Source organism: Sphaerodactylus townsendi, linkage group LG03 (genome assembly GCF_021028975.2).
Source record: "Sphaerodactylus townsendi isolate TG3544 linkage group LG03, MPM_Stown_v2.3, whole genome shotgun sequence".
NCBI classification, from domain to species: domain Eukaryota; kingdom Metazoa; phylum Chordata; class Lepidosauria; order Squamata; family Sphaerodactylidae; genus Sphaerodactylus; species Sphaerodactylus townsendi.
The window spans coordinates 35720977-35742996 of record NC_059427.1 but is presented as its reverse complement, the minus strand read 5'-3'; the positions used below and the strand labels follow the sequence as shown (position 1 = coordinate 35742996).

The 22020-nt window shown below is 40.8% G+C and overlaps 1 protein-coding gene across 13 annotated transcripts in view; it reads left to right on the top strand.

Annotated features, from left to right (window-relative positions):
- FOXP1 (forkhead box P1) overlaps positions 1-22020 on the top strand; it is a 641222-nt gene that overhangs the window by 357798 nt on the left and 261404 nt on the right. For 12 of the 13 annotated variants that reach the window (XM_048490247.1, XM_048490263.1, XM_048490248.1 and 9 more), the window contains one exon: positions 12985-13166. In XM_048490247.1, coding sequence (XP_048346204.1) covers positions 12996-13166 — 171 coding nt within the window. In that variant the 5' untranslated portion in view covers positions 12985-12995. Of the gene's footprint in view, positions 1-12984; positions 13167-22020 lie in introns of those variants that run through there. The other variant, XM_048490256.1, reaches the window with a different exon arrangement.

The window sequence follows — 22020 nt, the reverse complement described above, 5'->3', positions numbered from 1 at the left end:
CTTTGGCTGCAGTGCTGCAGCTTACCACTCTGTGCCATGGGGCTCCCTCCTCCTGTAGTTTCTTGGGGACATTTTTGGCTTCAGCTGTATCAGGGAGCTGAGCAAGTAATGCTTTGTGGTTGGGAATAGCCCAATTGGTTGGGAATAGCCCAAGTTTGAGGAAATGCTCTGGTAGAATGCCAACATCAAGTAGGCCTTTATGGTAGAAGGACAAATCTGCATGATCATACAAAGTATATGTGAAAGATGGATTTACCCTTGCTGACTTATAATAGAAAGATGGCATATTGTATTGCCATTTCACACATTACAATGTGCCAAATTCTGTTTGCCAGAGTCTGAAGGAAAACAGTCTTGCACCCTTTCGTACGATAGTGTTGGATGCAGTGATCTGAAAGATACGTTCTCATTCAGAGCAAAACAGTTCCTTTTTCTGCCTGTGGGACAGATTAACAATTAGTATGACAATGAATGATTACTGTTTCATATCATTCAAAGGGTACAGGGAAGGGTGCACAGAAGAACCTCTCTAGTTCTGTGGCATAGATGGGGAGTGATGGGAGGTGGTCCAGAACAGATGGCTGGTTTATTAATTCGGTATGTCAGTAGTTTCAACTATTTAAGGTTTAGCAGCAAAGAGATAATGAGGTTTTAGAGCTTCTTTACACGGTTTACTTTGAATACATATTTACAGATCAAAGAGAGTCTGGTCGAATAGCTGTACAGTTAGGGATGTTACTCTTTCTGCACAGCCTTTGTGTTCTTAGGAGTTGCATGACAGTCAAAAATCAGAAGATGATTCCCCTCACCCCTTACTACATTTCCAAGCTGGGAAGAGTCACAGCTGTAGTATTTCTGCCAACTGTGTAGCTGATAAGTCACAGAAGCAAGGCAGGAAAAAGAAAATGATAGCTGAGGGCCAAAGCAGCTAAGATTGTGGGTATTCCCATTGGATTTGTTCCCCTTTTAAATTATTGGTATATGGGCACCCAATCAAAGAGATTTAACCCAAAGGTGAGCTCCCAAAGGCATCTGACACACACACACACACACACACACACACACACACACACACACACACACACACACACACACACACACACACACACACACACACACACACACACACACACACACACACACACACACACACACACACACACACACACACACACACACACACACACTCTTGAATTACCAAGCACTGATGTGGAGGGTGCCTACCTCTTGGAGTGGGCTCTAATTACTATTTCAGAAAGCTCCAGGTAGATGCCCCCATACTTCTAACATAGTCCAGTGCCTGGATCCTTCCACCATGTCTCTGCTCTTTCTTTCTTTCTTTCTTTCTTTCTTTCTTTCTTTCTTTCTTTCTTTCTTTCTTTCACACCATCAGTCTTTGAAAGTGGAAAATACTGCATTGCATGTGTGCTTTAATCTCCTTGGAAAACATGATACCACCTACCGGTACTTGTTGCTTTTTCCTTTCAAGAATAATTTCACACCCTTTCTGTTGATTGCTGTGTACTCAAGACACCTGTGGGAAAGAAGGAGAATGGGAAAGGACAGTTTTGCAGATGGAATGCTGGTAGCTTTTATAGAAGAACAAGAGGAGGCATTTGGATTTGTACCCCCTGCCCCTTCTCTCCTGTAAGGAGACTCAAAGGGACTTGCAAATTCCTTTCCCTTCCTCTCCCCACAGTGGAGCTGAGAGTTCTGAAGAACTGTGACTAGCCCAAGGTCACCCAGCATGCATCATGTGGAGGAGTGGGGAAACAAACCCAATTCTCCAGTACAATTTTACTTTCAAATTGTGCTTTTCACCATTGTTCAAAAGTGTGTGGCAATGCCATTTTTCAACAGGGCTCTTGTGCCTTTAACAGCTTCATGACAGGCATAAATTAAATAGGTTTTTGCAATTCCGAATCGTCTCTCTTCCTGAGCTGACAGAGACTGTCTTCAATTTGGTGTGTCTGGAGGGCTACAAGTTGGAGACTCCTGCTGTAGATCATGAAAATACGTAAGGCTGCTTTGAAACTTTTTCAGACTTTACAGATGATAATAATGGCTCACATGGGTGTGGCTTAAATGCCACAATTGATTCAGTTATATCTCAGGATGAATAGTATGGTCCTTGTTACAGGGATGGCTCTCAGTTAGTGAGGCCTGATAGAAAGGTTGCTTAGAAGAGTGCTACCCACCACACCTAGGCTGAGAGCATCAAGTTCGGTTAAGTTGGTCCACCAGGTAAGAAACACTTCTTTGTTTCTGGGCTCAATTATATGTCCTGGTTATTACTGATGAAGCCCTAAATAGCATAGGACAGGGATATTTGAAGGACTGCCTCTTCCTGTATTGTCCAGCTGGCCAGTTTAGATCCTCTTTCCAAGTTCTTCTTTCTTGTTCTTCTGCCTGCAGGGACAAGAGCGAAGACAACCAGAGAAAGGGTAGAGACACCTCATTTTGGATTGCCCTCTCCCTTGAAGTTCACCTGTTGTCTCCCTCACTCTCTTTTAGGTGCCAGGCCAAAATATATCTCTTTGCTGAAGTTTTTAACTAAAAGATTCCATTTTTATTACTTGTATTATGGCTGGCTCCTAGCTTGCTCACTGTTTTATTAACATCATTTTAAACTGTTCTGTTTTATGCACTTGTATCCTCTGGCTTGCTGTTTTTATTGGTAATGTTTTTCTTGATTTTGTTTTTATTTGTTCGGTTGCTATCATGTGGGTTTTTAATTATTTTGACGATTTTAATTATGAGTCACCACACAATATATACCATCTGGTATGCAAATTTTCTGAATAAATAAATATTTAAAGGCTCCCAGCCTTGTCCAGTCCTAAATTCCATCTCTTCTATTTTGCCGTTCACCTGTCTAAAACCTTCAGCACCTTGATCCATAATTCATTCCCCAAAGCACCTTTTCTTTCTTTCAAGACCCACGTATAGTCTATTTCTTAAAAGCCTTCAGGTTTTTTCATGCATGTTCTATCCAATTTGGCAGGTACACTGAACGTACACACACACACGCACACATCACAGTTACTCGTAGCCTTAAAACTTCATGTTAGTTTATTCTTTCCTTTCTCCCTTCCTGTTTGGTGTAATTCAGATAGATGTCTAGGAGTAGAGATGTTGCTGTGTAGAAAACCAACAATATCATTTATGCTTATTTATTAAGGAGTTTCAGATTTCTCACCAAACCTAGGAACTGGTACAAACTTTTAAAAAAACGTTATTTGAATGGGATTTGTGGTGCCCAGAAGTGAGTATTCGGCCACCCCTTTTGCTGCCATGGCACTGCTATGTTTTTCTCTCTTGCCATAGCAAAGGCACCTTTGGGCCTCCTAGTGACAGTTTCAATGGATTTATTAAGCAGCTTCTTCCAGGCTACCCCAAAATAGTGGTTACAAAGCACCTGGAGCCCAGATGCCCTGACTCCCAGATTTGCTGGTGCAGTGCTTAAGAATAACAGACTCTGATCTGGAGAACCAGTTTTAATTCCCCACTCTTCCACATAGAACCTACTGGGTGACCTTGGGCTAGTCACACTTCTCTCAGAACTCCCTCAGCCCCACCTACCTCACAGGGTGTCTGATGGGCGAGGGGCAGGGAAGGAGCTTGTAAGTCACTTTGAGACTCCTGAAAGTAAGAGAAAAGCAGGGTATAAATCCAAACTCTTCTCCTTTTGTTTTTTAATGATGTTGCTTTGTTACCTTTCAAATCCAGAAGATCAATTATTAACTCCCCTGTGTTTTACTGAGTACAAGTATAACCTCAGAGCCTGTAGCTATCCTGTAGCCATTCCAAAACACATCTGTCACCATTTTGGGTGACAAAGTGATAAGAAAAAAAAAGGAGAACTTGTTATGTAATATCCAGGAGCACCAGGCAATTGCTGGTTAACGGGACAGTGGGCAAGGGATTATGAGACTTGGGGCAAATTAAAATTTGAGAAAACAATTTAGGAAGATGGGCAAGTATCTTTATTACATTCAATCAACGTGACGTCTTTGAATTCCAAAGGAGCATTTTTGAATATTTTAACAGACTTTGTTATAATAACCCTTCATCTCTTCTCTGTTCCCGTCATAGTTTTTATTTTTAACCTCTCCCTCCCCGTCTCTGTATTAATAAGCACTGCTTTATCTATAGTCGGAATTTCAGAAAAGGTGACCAGCCACCTTGCAAGACGGATGCTCGTTCCTCTCTATGGATCAGCTACTAAGGTTGTTCCTATAGCGCTGTGATTTGTTTCACTTCCCCTGGGATACTTATCACATCACCTTTCCAATATGCTTAACCTCCACTGACCCAAAGCTTGGGGCAAGTCCAATTCCAACCGTGGAACTCCCAAGTGGCAGCACAGGAAGCTACCTTTGTGTCATGAGACCAGAATGGAAAATGTGCTGTTGATAATGCCATCCATTCTGGAACCCCTTTCTCTCTAAGTACTAAATTAAATTTCAGATTTCAGATACGTCTAGACATAGACAGTGTGTGATAAAGTTGATAATATATTAATCATTTTTAACAACAGGTAATATGCATAATTTATGGTGTTACACTGCTATCTTTTTTGATATTTATGATGGATAATGCTCAGTTTTTGCCCTCATATTACTGCTTTAAATTATACCACAAGAAAATTAATGAGAAAGTAGATTTATGGGTTTCATTTGTTTGTCAATTTGGAAATTAATTGGGTGTTAATTTTAGCCGTCCCTCATCAGACCAGGTCTTTAGTATGTGTGCATTACTTTGCATTCATTGAAGCCTACCTCCCATTTACTGTGGGTCACTAGCTTTGCATACATTAAAATAGCCCTCAGGCTCATTCTCTTGATTACTTTTTGAGCTGCTATGCATTAGAAAATTTACGCCTTTCTGTTATAATTACGAAAATTCTGTATAAGAGGATGGTCCTTGCGTAACAGCAAATTTGCATTGTTCCTGGGCTTTTGAGGTCTCCTGTAACTAAGTTCAATTATTATTATTATTTTTCTGTTTAGTAATATAAAATGGTATCAAGCCAGTCTCTATTCTGTGACCTCCAGCCTTTGAAGTCTCAAAGACTAATTTAAATTCATTAAATTAGCCTGTTAGCATAGACAAAACACACACAGAGGCACAGACCCGCAAAGGTTTTCCCTGGATTCTTTGGCTTGTTTGTTTGTATTTTTTACACATCCAGCAAAAGGGTTTTTTTTTCCTTCTGTTTCTACCCTGCTATTATGTTGGTATATGCACCTATCATCAAAACATTCGTTTAAAAAAGAGTTAGTCGGTGTATGGTAGTGTGTAATGTTGATGTGTTATTTTAAGATTGCTTATTGAAGAAAATGTTCATTCTGAAAGGTGTGCGAGTCTGCGTTTTGTCTACTTGGCCATTTATCAAGAAAGTCAATATGCTAGACTCCATGACGGTTCAGAAGAAGGTGTCGTGTGGAGAGTATGCCACATTCATTCCAGAATACATGTGGGGGGACAAGGAACAGTGAAGTGATATGCATGCGACCACAGTTCCTCTGAGGGAGCTGCATTCTCATTTGCAGAGGTGATTTCCACTTCTTTTCCCATTCCTCTGCAGATCCCCACCTTGTGTGGTGTGGATCTTGAAGGGTCACCGACCCTGACAAACAAAATTTGGGATATCTTGGTAGACTACTACAGGGAAGGGGGAAATCCTGTGCGTTAAAGTCTGTGGATGGTTCAACACACTCCAGTATGTTCGTGTTTCTCTGGCTGATGTAGATGTACTGCACGATCTTAGGTTGTTGGCATCTTTAAACCTCTGGGCAAGAAAAACGTGAACGACAGAAAACAAAAAGCCCTCTAACCAGGAAAAAAACCCTGTACAATTCATAATGGCATTAGCATTAATATAGGCCAGCAGCACTAGATGCTCAGTTTAATCAAATGTCTCAGGCTGCATTTATATTTCCCTCTTTCTTGGGCAGTGCAACTTTCATACTGCCATTGCATTTCCAAGAGCTTTACAAACATACCTTTATCGTGATACTCTGTGGCCCTGCATAGGATGTTTAAAAGAGTTTCGTGGCTCTCTCCTCTCTCTCACTCTCTCTCTTATAAAGATGAAATAATGCACATTAGACATGCAATTATGTATTTCCCCATACAAAAGCTCCTCCAACTGATTCATTATCATTTCAAAATGGTTTTTTTAAAAAATCTGTGTGAATTAATTTAATGCTGTTATCCCATACGTAGATTGAGACATCAGAGCTCATCTAGTCCAGTCCCCTGAAATGTTGATAAGGCTCATGCCTGGTTCTTAGTCTACTACAAGGAAAGATGCTGGGAAAGACTGCAACCACCCACCCACCCCGCCCCTGCAAAGGCCCATAAAATGCTGCTGTACCAAAGTGACATTAAAGTGCTACAGCTGGGCCATGGCAAAGGCAGAGGCATACCATACAGTAGCATAGGAGCATCTATTTGCTTAATTTACACCCTTCCTTTCTTTCCAGCAGTAATCCAAAGTGATTTACAACATTCCCCCTTCTTTATTTTATCCTCACAATGACCTGTGGGGTGGGATAGGCTGACAGTTTATGATTGGCCCAAGATCACCCTGCAAAATTCCATGGCAGAGTAGGGATTCAAACTTGGCCTCCTGGATGTTCTAGCCAGTTCACTAGGGGTGTCCAACTCTGGTGCCCCAGATGTTCATGGACTACGATTCCCATCAGTCCTTGCCAGCAGGGCCAATGGCTGATGGGAATCGTCATCCATGAACATCTGGGGTGCTAAATTTGGTCACCCCTGCAGTACACCATGCTGGCATCAAGAGGCCAAATTAATAATCTTAGTTTTAAAAAAGAGTTCTTAAGATGGAAGAGTGTTGAATTTATACTGTGCATCCTTGATTGCTTCTTAATTAGTGATGTAAACAATACATGGTGGACCATGAGACAAAAAAGAAAGAAAGAAAAAGCACTAAATAATTTATCTACTTTCATATGCCAGAAAGCACCATTCTTGCAGCTGAGGGTGAAAGACCCCATATCAGTGCGCTCTTTCCAAAGAAGATGAGTGAGACCACATAAAAAGTATGGGCAGTGCAGCTTGCTTGTTTCTGAACGCTGTGTACCCTCCACTCCCCACTTCTGAAGGCAGCTATGAGAGGACCAGCTACAGATAATATGAACTTTTTAACCAGAGGAGACACACATTTGAACATGTGTGTATGAAGGCTGCCAGCAATTGCTCTTAAACTGATTTTGGCCCAGGAGACTATTTACACTCTTTCTTGTAGTGCATGCTTATGCCTGCCCAAAATAGAAGAGGATGACAAGTTGGTTTTTATACCACACTACTTTAAACTGTAAGGAGTCTCAAAGTGGCTTTCAATCGCCTTTCCTTCCTCTTCCCACAACAGAACCCTTGTGGTGGGACTGAGAGAATTCTGGGGCTGAGAGGTAGGGCTGAGAGAATTCTGAGAGAATTGTGACTGGCCCGAAGACATCCAGCTAGCTTTATGCATAGGAGCAGAGAAACAAATCAAATTCACCAGATAAGAGTCCGCTACTTATATGGAGGAGTTGGGAATCAAACCCGCTTTTCCAGATTAGATAGAGTTCATTGCTTTCAACCACTACACCACTACTAGTTAATTGCAGTAGACAGAAGTTGTTAAAGCTGCTCCTACCTCATATATGCAACGAAATGAAATCCAAATGCAGATATTTTTACTGGCAAGTCTGTCTACCTTCATTGGGAGATGGCTGAAGCCTCTTTTGCCGTTGTTGTATGGCTCAGTGGACAGTGTGCTTACCAGTGACTGAAGCTTCTCATCTGGGTTTGCCATTTAATACCTTGCTCGAGACTAATTGTGGCATTCTCTCTATAGAAATAGAAATATATTACATAAATCTGTGTTTAGTTTAATTTACACATCCTTAGATGACTGGGCCAAGTTCTTTAAGGGCATTTATTCTGCTTCATATAAATAATTGATCAGCCAAGTTAATTTACTTCTGCCTGACTTGGTCACCCTTAATTAACTGCCCTAGAATAAAGAGTGATTTTATTTGTTAGCTCAAAATCTTTCACAAAAGTGGGGGGGGGGGGGAATTAAAGGGCTTTATTTTCAGGGAATAACATAAAGAGATTACACGTGTTCTTAGTGTTAGCTGCTGTTTACATGTTTGTTAGCTGTAGCAGATACATTGGGTTGGAGCCAAGAAGCCATGTGCAAAGCTGCACTGACCAGATGGACCCCATCTGTTCAACGGGCTTGTGTTTTGTAGCTCCCTATACCGGGGGCTGTTCAGTGAAAAGCTACTCAAGGACAGCATTGAAGGCAGCTGGAAGGGGATGAGGAGTGTGTGTGGAAACCACCAGAGTTCTTTCTGGATGCACAGGGGCTACTTGGGATCCCAACTCATGGACATCAAGTATCCATCCATAACATTACACAAAGGGGCACCTCATACCCAAGAGCCGAAGGGTGCATGCTTCGTTGGGACTGTGCTCTTTCTCCTTCTCCCTGACCGGTCATTTACCATGTACATGTCCCAATGTTTACTATTTACCATGTACGTGCACAAACAAAAGCAACTGTCATATGTGCCAACAGTCCGGGCTTACTGGGTCAATACAGTTTTCTCTTGGTGATAATTCATTGAATTATCTATGTGCCCTGCTGTTGGTCCTTTGTGCCCAGGCGTTGGCCACTGTGTGAGACAGGATGCCAGACAGACCACTAGCTTGATCTAGCAGGGGTCTTATCTTTTTATGTCTCCTGTGGTGAAAAGAGCGGTTTTTGTACGAGTTCCTCTAGCAGACAGAAAAGTGATGCCTCCTAGATTCTTCTGAAGCACCTATTGCTTCAAAGAGATTGTAGAAAGCCAGAATTATTTGGTTGCTTAGGGACATAAGTGAGCACCAGAAACCATTGATTGGGACCTCAATATCCAGAGGCAATAAACCTATGAATACCAGTTCTAAGAGGCAACATGAGGGTGAAACTTGGGCTTCAGTATCCTGTTTAAGTGAAACTGGTTGGTCACTGTGTGAGACAGGATGTTAGATGAACCACTGGTCTGATCCAATTGGGCTTTTCTTCTTTATTACCTAAGTTGTCCCTGTTATGCTCTGGGAAAAGATATAGAGGATTCCTTTTAAAAAATATATCAGGATGATTGCTTCTGTGGGTACTAAATTGCCCATTCATCTCCTGGGGTCTCAGAAAGTGAAATCTCTCAATGAACCTATATTCTGTTCCACACAAAGATGATAGTAGGATTGTATATTCCTCTGCCACAGAACAAAGCATGCCAAACCTTCTTTGTTGTAGAATACTCCACCTGGGTCCTGGTACCTACCTAGCCCTGCTTCCCCCCCATCCATTTGAAAGTTGTTCAGTGAACTATAAATGCTCTTGTATCTAAGTGCCATGTACAATAATGCACAAAATAATGATTTTCACAAAGGTACTGCATAAGAAAGCATGGTAATTCTCATATTTGTTCGGAACTATATTCTAACGCAGAAGCATACCATTTTCTCAACTACTGCACCTCAACTGACTGTACAGTCATCTTTCTGTAGACCAGAGTATAGTGTGTGGATATCTAAATACATGAGTTTAAATATTAAACCTTGCCGTTTCACATGCTCCAGCTGGTGAGGCTCAGCTGGCGAGGCTCAGTAAGCATTACGTATGATATGTTATATGACTCCAATGTATGTAGCGGTTAGAGTGCTGGACTAGGATTTGCGAGACCACTTTGCCAGTGAAGCTTGCTAGGTGATCCTACCTAGACCATTCCCACACTTTCAGCCTAACATCCCTCACAGGATTGTTGTGAAGATAAAAATAGGGGGGGGGACCTTTTAAGATGCTTTGAGTCCCCAAGGGGAGAAAAATGGGGGGAGGGAGATTTTACAAATGAAGTTCATTAAAAATTAATTAATAGAACAGGCAGTTGAGAATCTTTAGTAGCATTTAATTGATCAAGAGTACAATACCATTGTATTGGGGATATGAAAAATACATTGTATTGGGGATATGAAAAATACAATTTCTATTCCTGTTATTTGATCATGTTCTATTCCTGCCGACTCATGGTTTCGTTTCACTTTATTATTATGCACAGTGGATTAACCTGTTATTTGTCCAAATGTTCTTATTCATCACAATTAATTTCATTCAGGGACAAACTGTAGATGTTGCAGGAATTCCATGACTGGAGCACCAAACTTGTAATTTGAACTTGGGCGCCCTGTCTGGATTCGAACTTGGAAAGGGGTGGGTGGTTTAACACATAGATACGCATTGGATCTCTGGCCGGACTGCCCTCTCCCAGGCAGGTTTAAACTGTGGTGTGAAAAAGACAGGTTCCTCTGTTTTGCCGTTTGTGCCTCCTTCCATTCAGCTGAATAAAGTTGAAAAGCTTTCTTCCAACCTAGAGAGTCTCCTTTCAACTTAAGTGGTTTGTCCTTCAGAACTGAAGAACGTTCTTTTTTTCTCTGTGTGACACTGTTTGTTTAACTTCTTTAGCACATGACCATTATTTTCAGTGGAGCAAATGAAAGTGGCTGCTAGAGCTGCTGCTACTGCATTATCAAGAATAATTTAAGACAAAAATGAGGGCACAGTTACTCAGCCTTAGGTCATACCATTGAATGTAATCCCTGAAGATACATGGGTTCACTCATAGAATCGGCGAGCACATGGGAATAGCGATGGGGGTAGGAGCGCATCGGTTCAATTTCATGAGTTTTTCTGAACCAACCATTCAGATTTTTAGCAACAGGTTCGGCGGGGGGGGGGGGGGGATTTGAATTATTTCTTCTTTTATTTCAGTTCTTAATTTGGCCCTGAGGCCTTCATGGACCAACAATTATTCTTGATTTCCTCTCCCTTTCCTTTAGTTAAGAGGATGATTTTCCTTTCTTACCCTCCCTCAGAAGCTATTTAATTAAGTCATAAAAAGTATGCCTTCTCTCCACTGAGTTATTAGTAGAATTAAATATACAGAGGTATTCTAATGGTCCTTCAAGCAATTGTGTCTTCATGTAACCTAAGAACCCAAAAGAAATTATTTGGATAAGAGGACACCGTAAACCAGATGAGCTGTTTTTTAAAATCTAAACACAGGACTACAAGATGTTGTATGTGGAAAATGACTCTATTAGTGCCAGAAGATCCCTTGCTGATTGGATTGTACTGTTGCTATTACGGTCTCTGTCTTCCTGCAACATAGTTTCTTCCCATGCTGCTGGGGCAACATGGCCACATGGGAACAGCCCTTACTCTGTCTTCTCCCCATAAGAGCATCAGCCTTTTGGGGAAATAGTACAGTTCTGACATGAGAAGGGATCCAGTCCAGTTTTTCCCATGAAGGCTGGCACTTCTCACATTATCCCTGCTGCAGAGGAAGAACTTGCACCAGACTGATTCCCACACCATCTACGTAATGCAAGAAAGGATCCATGCCTTGAGCGTTAATAAGAAGTGAGCACTGAACATTGTACCAGATAATGTATGTGGCCCAAATGTTCAGACATTTGTGTAGGAAACTGCTAGACCTCGTTTCCATAAAAACAAACAAACAAATAATCCAATGTAACTTATAGCAATAATGCAGATAAAATAATATATAACTGTAAAGTTAATAAAGGCAGCAGAATATTAAAAATGTTAAAACGCAAGAATAACACTCCAGAAAAACCTTCCAGCACAATTAAGGTATCACCTGAAAGCAGAAGGGTATAAAGACAAAACTGTGGGATGGAACTAATATCCATAATTCATAGATGGTTCCTGTACAGTCCTTTATGCAGGTCCTTATTAAGCCTAGAGCTGCCAAATTGGCAAATGCTGAGAGTTTTTAAAGGTAATATCTGCGAGGGGTGGAGTTTGGGGAGAATGTGATGTAATTTCTGGGTGATGGTCTAGGAATTTCCCAGAATCTCTGTGGTAAAGGCCATTTTCCAGCCCTTTGTTCTCCCCCCCCCCCTCCATGTTTTGAAGGTGAGAGGATTGGGACTGAGAGTGGGGTGTGTTACCTCCCACAAAATCAGTGAGCAGTGATTAGTAGAAGAGAGGAGGAGACTTTTTTTGCAGAGGGGGCAGACTAGACATGATTTTGCTGGGCTATCTCCTTGTATAAGGTAGTTCGAAAATTACATATATAAAGTTAAGTAAACAAGAGGAATTAAATTTAGTGTAACTGGCATTAGTGTTATAATTATATTGTTATTGCAGGGCTATGTCTTTCATTAGCAAGATATGACCAGATGGTTACCAGCTCTATGGCCTCTCATGAGTGGTTCTGTTACGTTTTTATTTTCTCTTCAGAACAGCTCAGTTGTAGAAGTGAATTGTTGCAGCATGATGCGAGTTATCTCCCTGCGTTTGTAGTAAGTCTTCTGCTTCAGTTTAAGTGCTAATAAAGAAGGTGACTTTCTAGGGTTGTGAACGTGGAAGTCTGAAAGGATAGGCCAGGGGGGTAGAGACTGAACTCCAAGCCGCAAGAGACATTTTCCAACTGATTTTTTCCCCTGTTGTCTTCTTGAGATCTGCTCCCATAGCTTCCTTCCTTTCCCAGCAACCAGGAAAAAGTCTTCAGTTGGCCGTTAGATTCTTGCTCCTTTTAATTTTTTTAAAATTAATAATAGAACACATAAATATCTTACAGGGTTAAGACAAAGTGTTCAGATTCAATTAAGGAAATGTAATTGTTGATGTATACGTTTGGAGATATATATGTATATGTAAAGATGTTGAGTAAATACGGCTATATTTAGAGCAAGAATTTACTTTGAAAATGGAATAGGTCTACCAACAGATAAACATTATTTAGTCGCTTGAACCATTAATGAAAATATAAATCCTATGACGAGAAAGGACCAGTGTTTACAATCGTGGCAGACTTTTAAAAAAGGATCTTCCATACAAGTGTTAACAGCTGCTTTATTGCCCCCCCTCCTCCTTCTCTTAAATTATTTCAGGTTTGTGAGTCATGATGCAAGAATCTGGGACTGAGACAAAAAGTAATGGTTCAGCCATTCAGAACGGTGCAAGCAGTGGCAACCACTTGCTAGAGTGTGGCCTTCGGGAAGGGAGATCGAATGGGGAGACCCCTTCTGTAGACCTTGGTGTGGCTGATCTAGCCCATCTTCAGCAACAGCAGGTACTGAAAATTACATTACGACTTTTCCTACTTAAGGGGTAAGAAAACAAACGAAGCTCTGATTGCATAAAAGACAGTGTGATGTATTCCCCTGCAAAGTAAGTACTTGGGAAAATGCTTTTGCAGCTCCATGTTGGACTGTATGTATGACTTTGATTTTATGGGGGGGGGGGGCGGGAATGTAGTGCAGATGTACTAAGGAAAGGTATTGTATTGTCGAAGGCCTTCATGGCCGGAATCACTGGGGTGCTGTGTGGTTTCCGGGCTGTATGGCCATGTTCTAGCAGCATTCTCTCCTGACGTTTCGCCTGCATCTGAAGAGGATCTGAAGATGCCAGCCACAGATGCAGGAGAAACGTCAGGAAAGAATGCTGCTAGAACACTGCCATACAGCCCGGAAACCACACAGCACCCAAGTAATGTTTATTGTTTGTGATTTCCTTTTAAAAAACAGCAAGATAGAAAGAGAATACCTTGATTTTGTTGTCTTTTGATAACTGCACAACACAATTTCAATAAAAATATGGGAATGCTTGTTTTTATGGTAAAACATGTAGTCAACGTCAACAAAGGATTTTGTTTTATAAGTGAAAAACGAACGTACGTGTACGAATTGGAGTTTAGGGGATGATGGGGATGGAAGTAATATTGTTATTTTGTAATTTTTTAATAAAAGTATGGAATGTTAGAAGAGACAAAAAGTGGGAGTTTGATGGTTCACAAATATGTGCATAAGTATATCCTTGTTCTTCTGTAACAGTGATAGCACTCCAAACATCTTTTAAAGAAGACTTTGGCTGCTGTTTAGAGACTCTTCAGAGTGCATGACAATCTTGTCAGCAGGTTGTTGTACAGTATTTAAAAAAAACTATGAAAACACGTTTTATAAAGCGAGAAGGCAGCTTTGCTAGTCTTTCCCCCAGGGTGGGAAAAAACCCCAGAGCTCCATTACAGTTAAGCATTTTGAGATTTGCATGATGCTAAATGCAATAGGCAGTTATTTCAGTCATTTTCTTCCTATAGGTTTCTTACTTGAAGTGAGAATACAATCAGTGAGAAAATCACAGCCATGCTGAATTCATTACTGCAGTAGTCACACAAAACCATGGATAAAATTTCAATAAGTGCAGGCCACAGTTGAGTAAACAGTTGCACTGAAACTTAATTCCTGTTGACTTTTCCCTCATTCTTCGCCAGGGGCACATTCTGGATTGTAGTGCAAAGACAACAGGGGTTACAGCTTTGATTAAAATAAGACAGTGGAAGGGAATTAGAACGGTAAAATATGTTGGCACTAGGCAGGACACGAAAGCCTTCTTTTTGAGAGCCGTCACATCAAAATGAGCTAATTGAGTTGCAGAGTACGATTTGAGCATCATGCATTGTTGTTTTTTTCGTCTCATCTTTTGGTCGGTATGTATGGGATGAATCCGAAGACGGTGCCCTACATGTTAAAATGGCAAAGCCTGGCCTTTTTATCTGTTTTCACCAACTATTAACCAGTCTTTGGGCTACCACTTTCTGACTGTACCATGATCAAGTCCCCTCCATAATCAACCAGGAGGGGTCACTGTTGAGTGAAGAGACCTTAATTGTGCATGTAACATGACCTATCACTCATTTGAGTTCATAAGGAGAGTCAACAATGCTTTTCAAAGAGAAAACTCAGTGCCTTACTAGTCCTGTTGTCTGGCCAAACCAGCTAGATAAGTTGCTTTTCTGTAAGCCACTGAAATGGCAAGAGAATTTCCATCACACATGAATTTCACCAACTTCACAGATACAAACGACTAGTTATAACGTTCTGTTTCACCTTTTCCTCAAGTGCAATCATGTGTTTGGAGCACAGACTTTTCTTTTGTCCTCCACATTCTTTCCTCTCTCTTTTTTTTCAACCATTGTATTTTGTTTTATTGAACAAGCCATTTCGCACTCTAATAGCATATTCATTCTTACACATTTGCATGCATCTTTATTTTTGAAGCAGTGTGCTCTCTAAACTGCCCTCAAAATTCCTGTCACAATGCATAAGGTCACTGTGGTTTCCTGATCTTCTACTCCTAAATGCTGAAAAGAAAAAAAAAATGCTGCTTTCAAACTGCTAATGCAAGCATACAACATACAGCATAATGTTTAGATGTTTCTCCCTATACAACATATGCTCTCAGGTCACTTAACAGAATGTTTGATGTAAAATGCTCATTCAATAAATATGAATGGCTGTTAAATAAAACTGCTGTTTCTTGGCAGCACTGTACTATAAACTCTTTATTCCTCTCCCTTTCATTCTGACAACTGTATTGCATTGTCTGATCTATCAGAAATGGGTAATTTTTGCTATTTTTCTTTGTCAAATATATTGTTAATATATGTATATATCCTCAAGACAAGGAGCTGTTCAAGAGATATTTTGTTGGCTCATCGATCTAGACTTTATGATTACTTATTGTATGTTTAGTGAACATGGGATGGTAGAGCTATTGAGGGTTCCCAAAGCTAGTGAGGCATTTTTGTGAGGATGGGGCCAGGGAGGAAGGGAAACTATAGGCATATTAATTTGAAATGTATCAATATTATTTCATACAAACCAGAAATTACATTTTCATATACACATAAATTCCTATGTTGATATGGTTCAGAATAAGGGCTTGTAGTCCTAAAGTCTGGGTAAGGCAACTGCATCAGTTCACTATAATCTTTGGGCTAAGTGTAGCGTAGAGCCCAAATCATGGTTTGAGCAGCTCATTTTTTTTTCATTGTTCAGTATTCCTGTTTCTATGACATGTGAAGTTACATGGGTGCAGTTATAGTCCACAGGCTTTTGGCCAGCTGGGTTAGTCATCAGACCCTCGCACCAACTAGGCCTCCTGTGGGCAGGGTGGGGATAGGAGGGAAAAGTCGCCATCAATTGTTGTTATTAATCTGTTATAGTGGAAGTTTTGATTCACTGTTTTAGGCTGATTTTATTGATATTATTTTGGCTGATTTAATTGAAATTTAATGTACACCGCTCTGAGCCTTTCGGGGGAGGGCGGTCTTAAAATGCAATCAATCAATCAATCAATCAATCAATCAATCAATCAATCAATAACATTGGCTTGCCAGTTCAGATATCGTTGACACAAATAATAATAATTTACAAGCCCAGTTAAAAGAATGTTGATTGATTCTGCTTTATTGTCTAATTTAGAACAAAAGTTTGTCAATTCGGGTATCACTCCAAACCATAGTTAAGCTTCTTGAACTGCAACGTGGTGTGGTATTGGAACTGAACTACTATGTTGCACTGCCACATTAGGGAATCATCTCCATATGATTTCCACAATTTTGACACCAGAAATATATTGAAAAGATAAGTGGCATCCCTACTAGAATAAATATGTTGCATGGAATAGACTACTACAATGCAAACTCATTCATACATTTTAACCCATAGTGTATTTGTAGTTAAGCAGCCATTTTTACTCCAGAGGAACTGGAGTTGCCAACCTCCAGGTAGGTACTGGAGATCTCCCAGAATTACAACTGATCTCCAGATGATAGAGATCCGTTCCCTCGGAGAAAATGGCTGCTTTGGAGAGTGGACTCTATGGCAGTATACCCTGCTGAAATGTCAGGAATAGGAAGAGTCTACGGGAGTTTTCAAGAAACAGAAAGAGGAAATGAGGCGCTGCCTGCAAGTTTTTGAGGGTTCTCCCTTGTATATTCTAGTAGCCAAGTTGGCCAAATCTGAGGATACTTTAATCCAGAGACTGTTGCTGTGAATGGTTAAGATAAATCTGAAGCTTGAAAAATGTTCCACGTTTGCAGAAAAATTCAAAATCTTTTTTAAAAGATTGAGTGATTTTAAAAAAATGACAAATGGGGTGCCTGTCACTTTAATAAAGAGGCCCTCAGTGATTCTCAGGGTCTGTTATTAGGCAACCATAGCAGTTTGACAAGCATTCCATGCTTGGTATCTGCTTGGTTTTTGCAAGTTAAAGGCTGTTTTAACCTTTGAGGGAGGATTGCAGCCAGGTTTGGAGCAGTAATCAGGCAACTTGATACAGCCTGAACTGCTTGATCCACCCAGAGCTGGCTGTTAGAGCTTGAGTCTGGGGCCTAGAATCCCCATTCTGTGGGGACATGGTGACCTGGAGCTGGTAACACATTCTCAACCTACCCTACATTACAGTGTAGTTGTGAGGATAAAATGGAAGACAGGAAAATGGTGTAAGCTTCGGCTGGGTCCCCATTGTCAAGGAAGGCTGGGTATACATTATGTAAATAAATAAGAAGGGGGAGCAGATTAAAGATGAATTGGTGGGTGTGAAGGAAGTAGGGAAAGGTGTGGATATGGGAGTTGCTTGGGTGAGGGAAAGGGTAAATAGCATGGGGAGGAGATGAAGAACAAGGTGAGGAGCCCCCTACAAGGCCATTCAGATGCCACCCCATTTCAAATGGGCCTACGCAGCTAGCACCACTCAACTGGCCCATAGTTTTCATCGCAAAATGCTGCCAGGGAAGTAAGCTGAAGAAGCAAAGCAGCTTGGCTGGTGGGTGGAAAGGAGAGAAGGGAGAAAAGAGGAGAACCAGGGTCTGCTAGGAAATGAGACCAAGTGTATAGACTTCCTCTTTTGCTGCCAGACCTGCCTAACCTAATTAGTTTGAAACAAAGTTCAGTTTCTGTTTGTTTGTTTCTTTGTTTGTTCTTTGTTTCTGGGGAGGCATATGTTCTTGATCACAAGCAGGTTCCTCTGAGAAATGACACCAAGGGTATAGACTTCCTTCTTTGCTGGCCAGACCAGCCTTACCAAGTTAGCTTGAAAGAGAGCTCTGTTTTTTGTTCGTTCGTTCGTTCTGAAGCATAGTGATACCCATTTCAATTCTATTTCCTTTTTTCCTTTCCCTACTATACCTAGTCAAGGTTAACTGGCCACCCCGTTTAGTTTCCTCCATTCCAGGGGAAGGAGGGACGCAGATGAGAAGAACCTGAGTGACAAAAAGATTCATCCATTGGAATGTGTTTCCACACTTTGCTCCTGCTGCTGCTGCTGCTGCTGCTGCTGCTTCTGAATCATCATTATTATCCTAATTTATCCACAGGAATAACTCATTCCCGTTTTTTGTATTTTGTTAAGACGCCATTCCTAAAAGAGGTCTAGGTCTACCTGTCTACAGGACAGGCAAAATGAAGAATCACCCAAATAACAGGCACAAAAGGATTTTTTCCAAAGAAAAAACTTCACCAAGATTTGTTGAAACACAGCAGTCTTCCAGGAAGACAGGATAGAAGTTGGAGTGCCATTCTCTTGAACTCATGCTCCTGTGTGTTTATGAGCAGATTAACCATGAAGACTCTTGGTCAGCAATAGACTCAATTGAGCTCACAGGTGCATATAACCAGTGTATCTTTTACTGGATTGAAGTTGTTTGATGCTGTAAGGAGCATGAAGAAGGATAAAATTTCAATGGTATCTGATGAAGGGAGTTTTGACTCTTGAAAGCTTATACCACAAAACTCTTGTTAGTCTCTTGAGGTGCTACTTGGCTAGAATCTAGTTGTGCTTATCCTGAGAGCACATTTCTTCCAGGACCCATTCCTTTATGATTTCACTCCTCCTGCATAATCCAAGGTCTTCAAATGTTAACAAACTCAAGTGGCTATCAGCTAAGAAGAAGAGGAGGAGGAGGAGGAGGAGGAGGAGGAGGAGTTTGGATTTATATCCTCCCTTTCTCTCCTGTAGGAGACTCAAAGGGCTTACAATCTCCTTGCCCTTCCCCCCTCACAACAAACACACTGTGTGGTGGATGGGGCTGAGAGAGCTCAGAAGAACTGTGACTAGCCCAAGGTCTCCCAGCTGGCGTGTGTGGGAGTGCACAGGCTGATCTGAATTCCCCAGATAAGCCTCCACAGCTCAAGCTGCAGAGCGAGGAATCAAACCTGTTTCCTCCAGATTGGAATGCACCTGCTCTTAACCACTACACCACTCCTGCTCTCTCTTCTAGAGAAAGATCTCTAGAAGTGACTGATACATAATTAACCAGCATTTCTCCACCAGCTTCCAAAGAGGATAAGAAGTCTTGTTGATATCGGAATATCTCTGTTAGTATTTCTGGGCGGAAAATGCTATGAGAGGGTCCATTCCCTCTTGCTTACTAGCCTGACTTTTACCTCCATGACTGCCCAACTTGATATCCCAGCACAGCTGGTATCAGTGTGCAACATGGCTGTGTTTTCTGACCTTGTGTAACATAGCGGCCTTTTCTGCCAACCTGCTTAAACAGCACAACCTGTCTTCTACGTTCTCACTAAGCACTCAAGTACATTTTTGCAATGGATACAAGGTTTAGGATGGGGATTTGGCAACATCTCAGGGTACTCATGCGCAGGGGGCCTGACCACATAATGTGGCTCATCACAAGGAAAGGATTGATAGATAAGAGGATCACTGGTTACTTTTAACTAGTTGAACACCTGAACAACCCTTAGGAAGTCCTTGTTCCTTAAAAGATGCTGCGTTGTTGGAGAAAAGAAGATAGGTTTTGACAAGAAAATGTATGCCCAGGAATGTTCTGGCAGTCTCAACTTGCTGGAGGGAAATATCACATCCAATGAAGTGTGAACCTGTAGATCAGCATGGCTAGAGGCAGTTGTAGGTCATACTGGACCACAGAAATATGACCTTACAAAGCACAATTTATTTATTAAAATAGGTAAAATAAGTTGGAATTTTTATGCCTGCACTCACACATGTCTGTCTGTCTGTCTGTCTGTCTGCCTATGTGTGTATGTACATGTGCAACTGAATGGAACACTAATTGTTTAAAAATGTCCAATAATGTTTCTAGAAGAAACTTTAGGCTGTTGTCCTGTGTTCGCTGTTGTGAGGTTATATGGAAACATCAGCTGAATTAAGTGGCTTACTATTATTGTACTGTAAAGTACTAATATAGCTTCAGTGAAAAATGATGGAAAGACTGTATTTGAGAAAAGTAACAGAAATGCAAGTAACTCCTCAATACAGAATGTTCCCATTTTCTTTTACCATAAATCATACCATATGAGTTTTAATTATCTCTTTGTGTGTGTGTGTGTGTCTGTGTGTGTGTGTGTGTGTGTGAGAGTGTAACTAGGGCTTTGTGAACAGATTCTCTACACTGATTACAAAATGTGCTTTGCAAAACTGTCCAAGTTTTATCAGTGTTCTTTCAATGAAAAAAAATCACATTCATGAATTCATGCAGGCATATACAAACAAACACACATGAATGTTCTGCAAGTTCTTGCACTTATTAACAAACCACTGCTGAGCTGGGGCAACTGGCAGTGTTTCTAGCTTCCCCGACAGAATGAATTGTTCTTTTAAGGTGGTACTCAGATTTTTTATTTTATTTTTAAAAGGGTTAGGGGGTGACTAGTTTTGTGACAAGGTAGACTAGTACTGCATACACAAGCAGCACGCAGAAGAACAACACGGAAGTTTATACAGCAGAATAGCACTTTCACACAGGGAAAAGTTTCTTTTCATCTTTGAACTGCAGCTCAGTGTAGCTGTGAAGAGTCACACGTAATCTTTTGAGGATTTGCATTAAATTACTGGCTTAATGAGTACACGAGTTATGGATGTTCAGGAGAATTTAAATAAGACTTTCTACAATTTGTATTTTCCACCGAGCTAGGTTCCCAAGCTGCATCCCTCAGTTCTGAAATAAATGACGATTAAACTGGAATTCCCTAGCAGGCACAGTACCATCAAAACATTTTATACTCTGTGGATAAGACCATAAGTGGATTATTGGTGTCCCTCCCTCTGTCAGTACATTCAGTAGAATTCTAGGGATAATTTTTGAAGTTATGTGCTTTTAGGTCTACAGGTTTCGTAGGTTACACTCAAACCTCATAGTTGTAGTATGCATTCAAATAGATTACATTGGAAGATACTGAGATATGGTTAATTTCCAACTTCTTTATTAATTTTAGCTACTTCTCAAACAGCTATCTCTTCCTGGTGACATCAACTACTTTTTTCCTGCAAACTTCATTAACTTTTTCTATAGAACCCCTTTCTGTGGAAGATTCAAAAATATAATGGAAATCTGTTCAGCCTTTGCTTATAAACCTTTGTTTCCCCCTTCATCTAAAAAAAAACAAACTTCCTAAAATCAATCTTCAGATCTTGTAATCTGGGTTACAATTAAATTGTACTCTGATGTCATGTGATAACAAGTAGGAACGGGATGGAGGTGCTCTCGGTTATTCTGGAATGGTTCCTTGCCTTTTCCCACTGCACTTGAGATGGTTCTGCATTAGCTTGGACATCTCCTGACACTTCTGCATCTAGTATCTGATTTTAGGAAGTAGTTTCTTTGTCATTCAGCTTTCCCATTACTACAAGGAAAGGGCTAGACTACATGGGATAGACTGAAAATCAAAATCAACTGGAGTGTTTCAAAAGTGTGCTGGAAAATTGTTGAATTGGTTGATTTTAAAATGGAGGTTATACCACAACAAATAAGCACTCCTTTCTTTGATAATGCTTTGGAGTTTTTCTGTTTCCAAGTAACAGGAATAATAGTCAGTGACAACAAGTTAAAACAGTGTCTTTCCAGGTAAGTAGATCATTTGGCAGCATTTATAAAGAATAAGCTAGCCTTTCAGTCACAATATGGGTCTCTAGTGGGACTGGTTGGCATTTAATGTGAACCAGGCACCCAAGTCTTTGTGTTCTTATTTATGGAAGGCCATCAACTTGTCTGGCAGGCTTGTGGATAGTGACCTGATATTTTCAGTGAATCAGTTCTAAAATGCCCCGCTGTTAACGACAGTGGGATAATTACCTTGCTTGGAAAAGTTAGTTGATTGATTACTTGG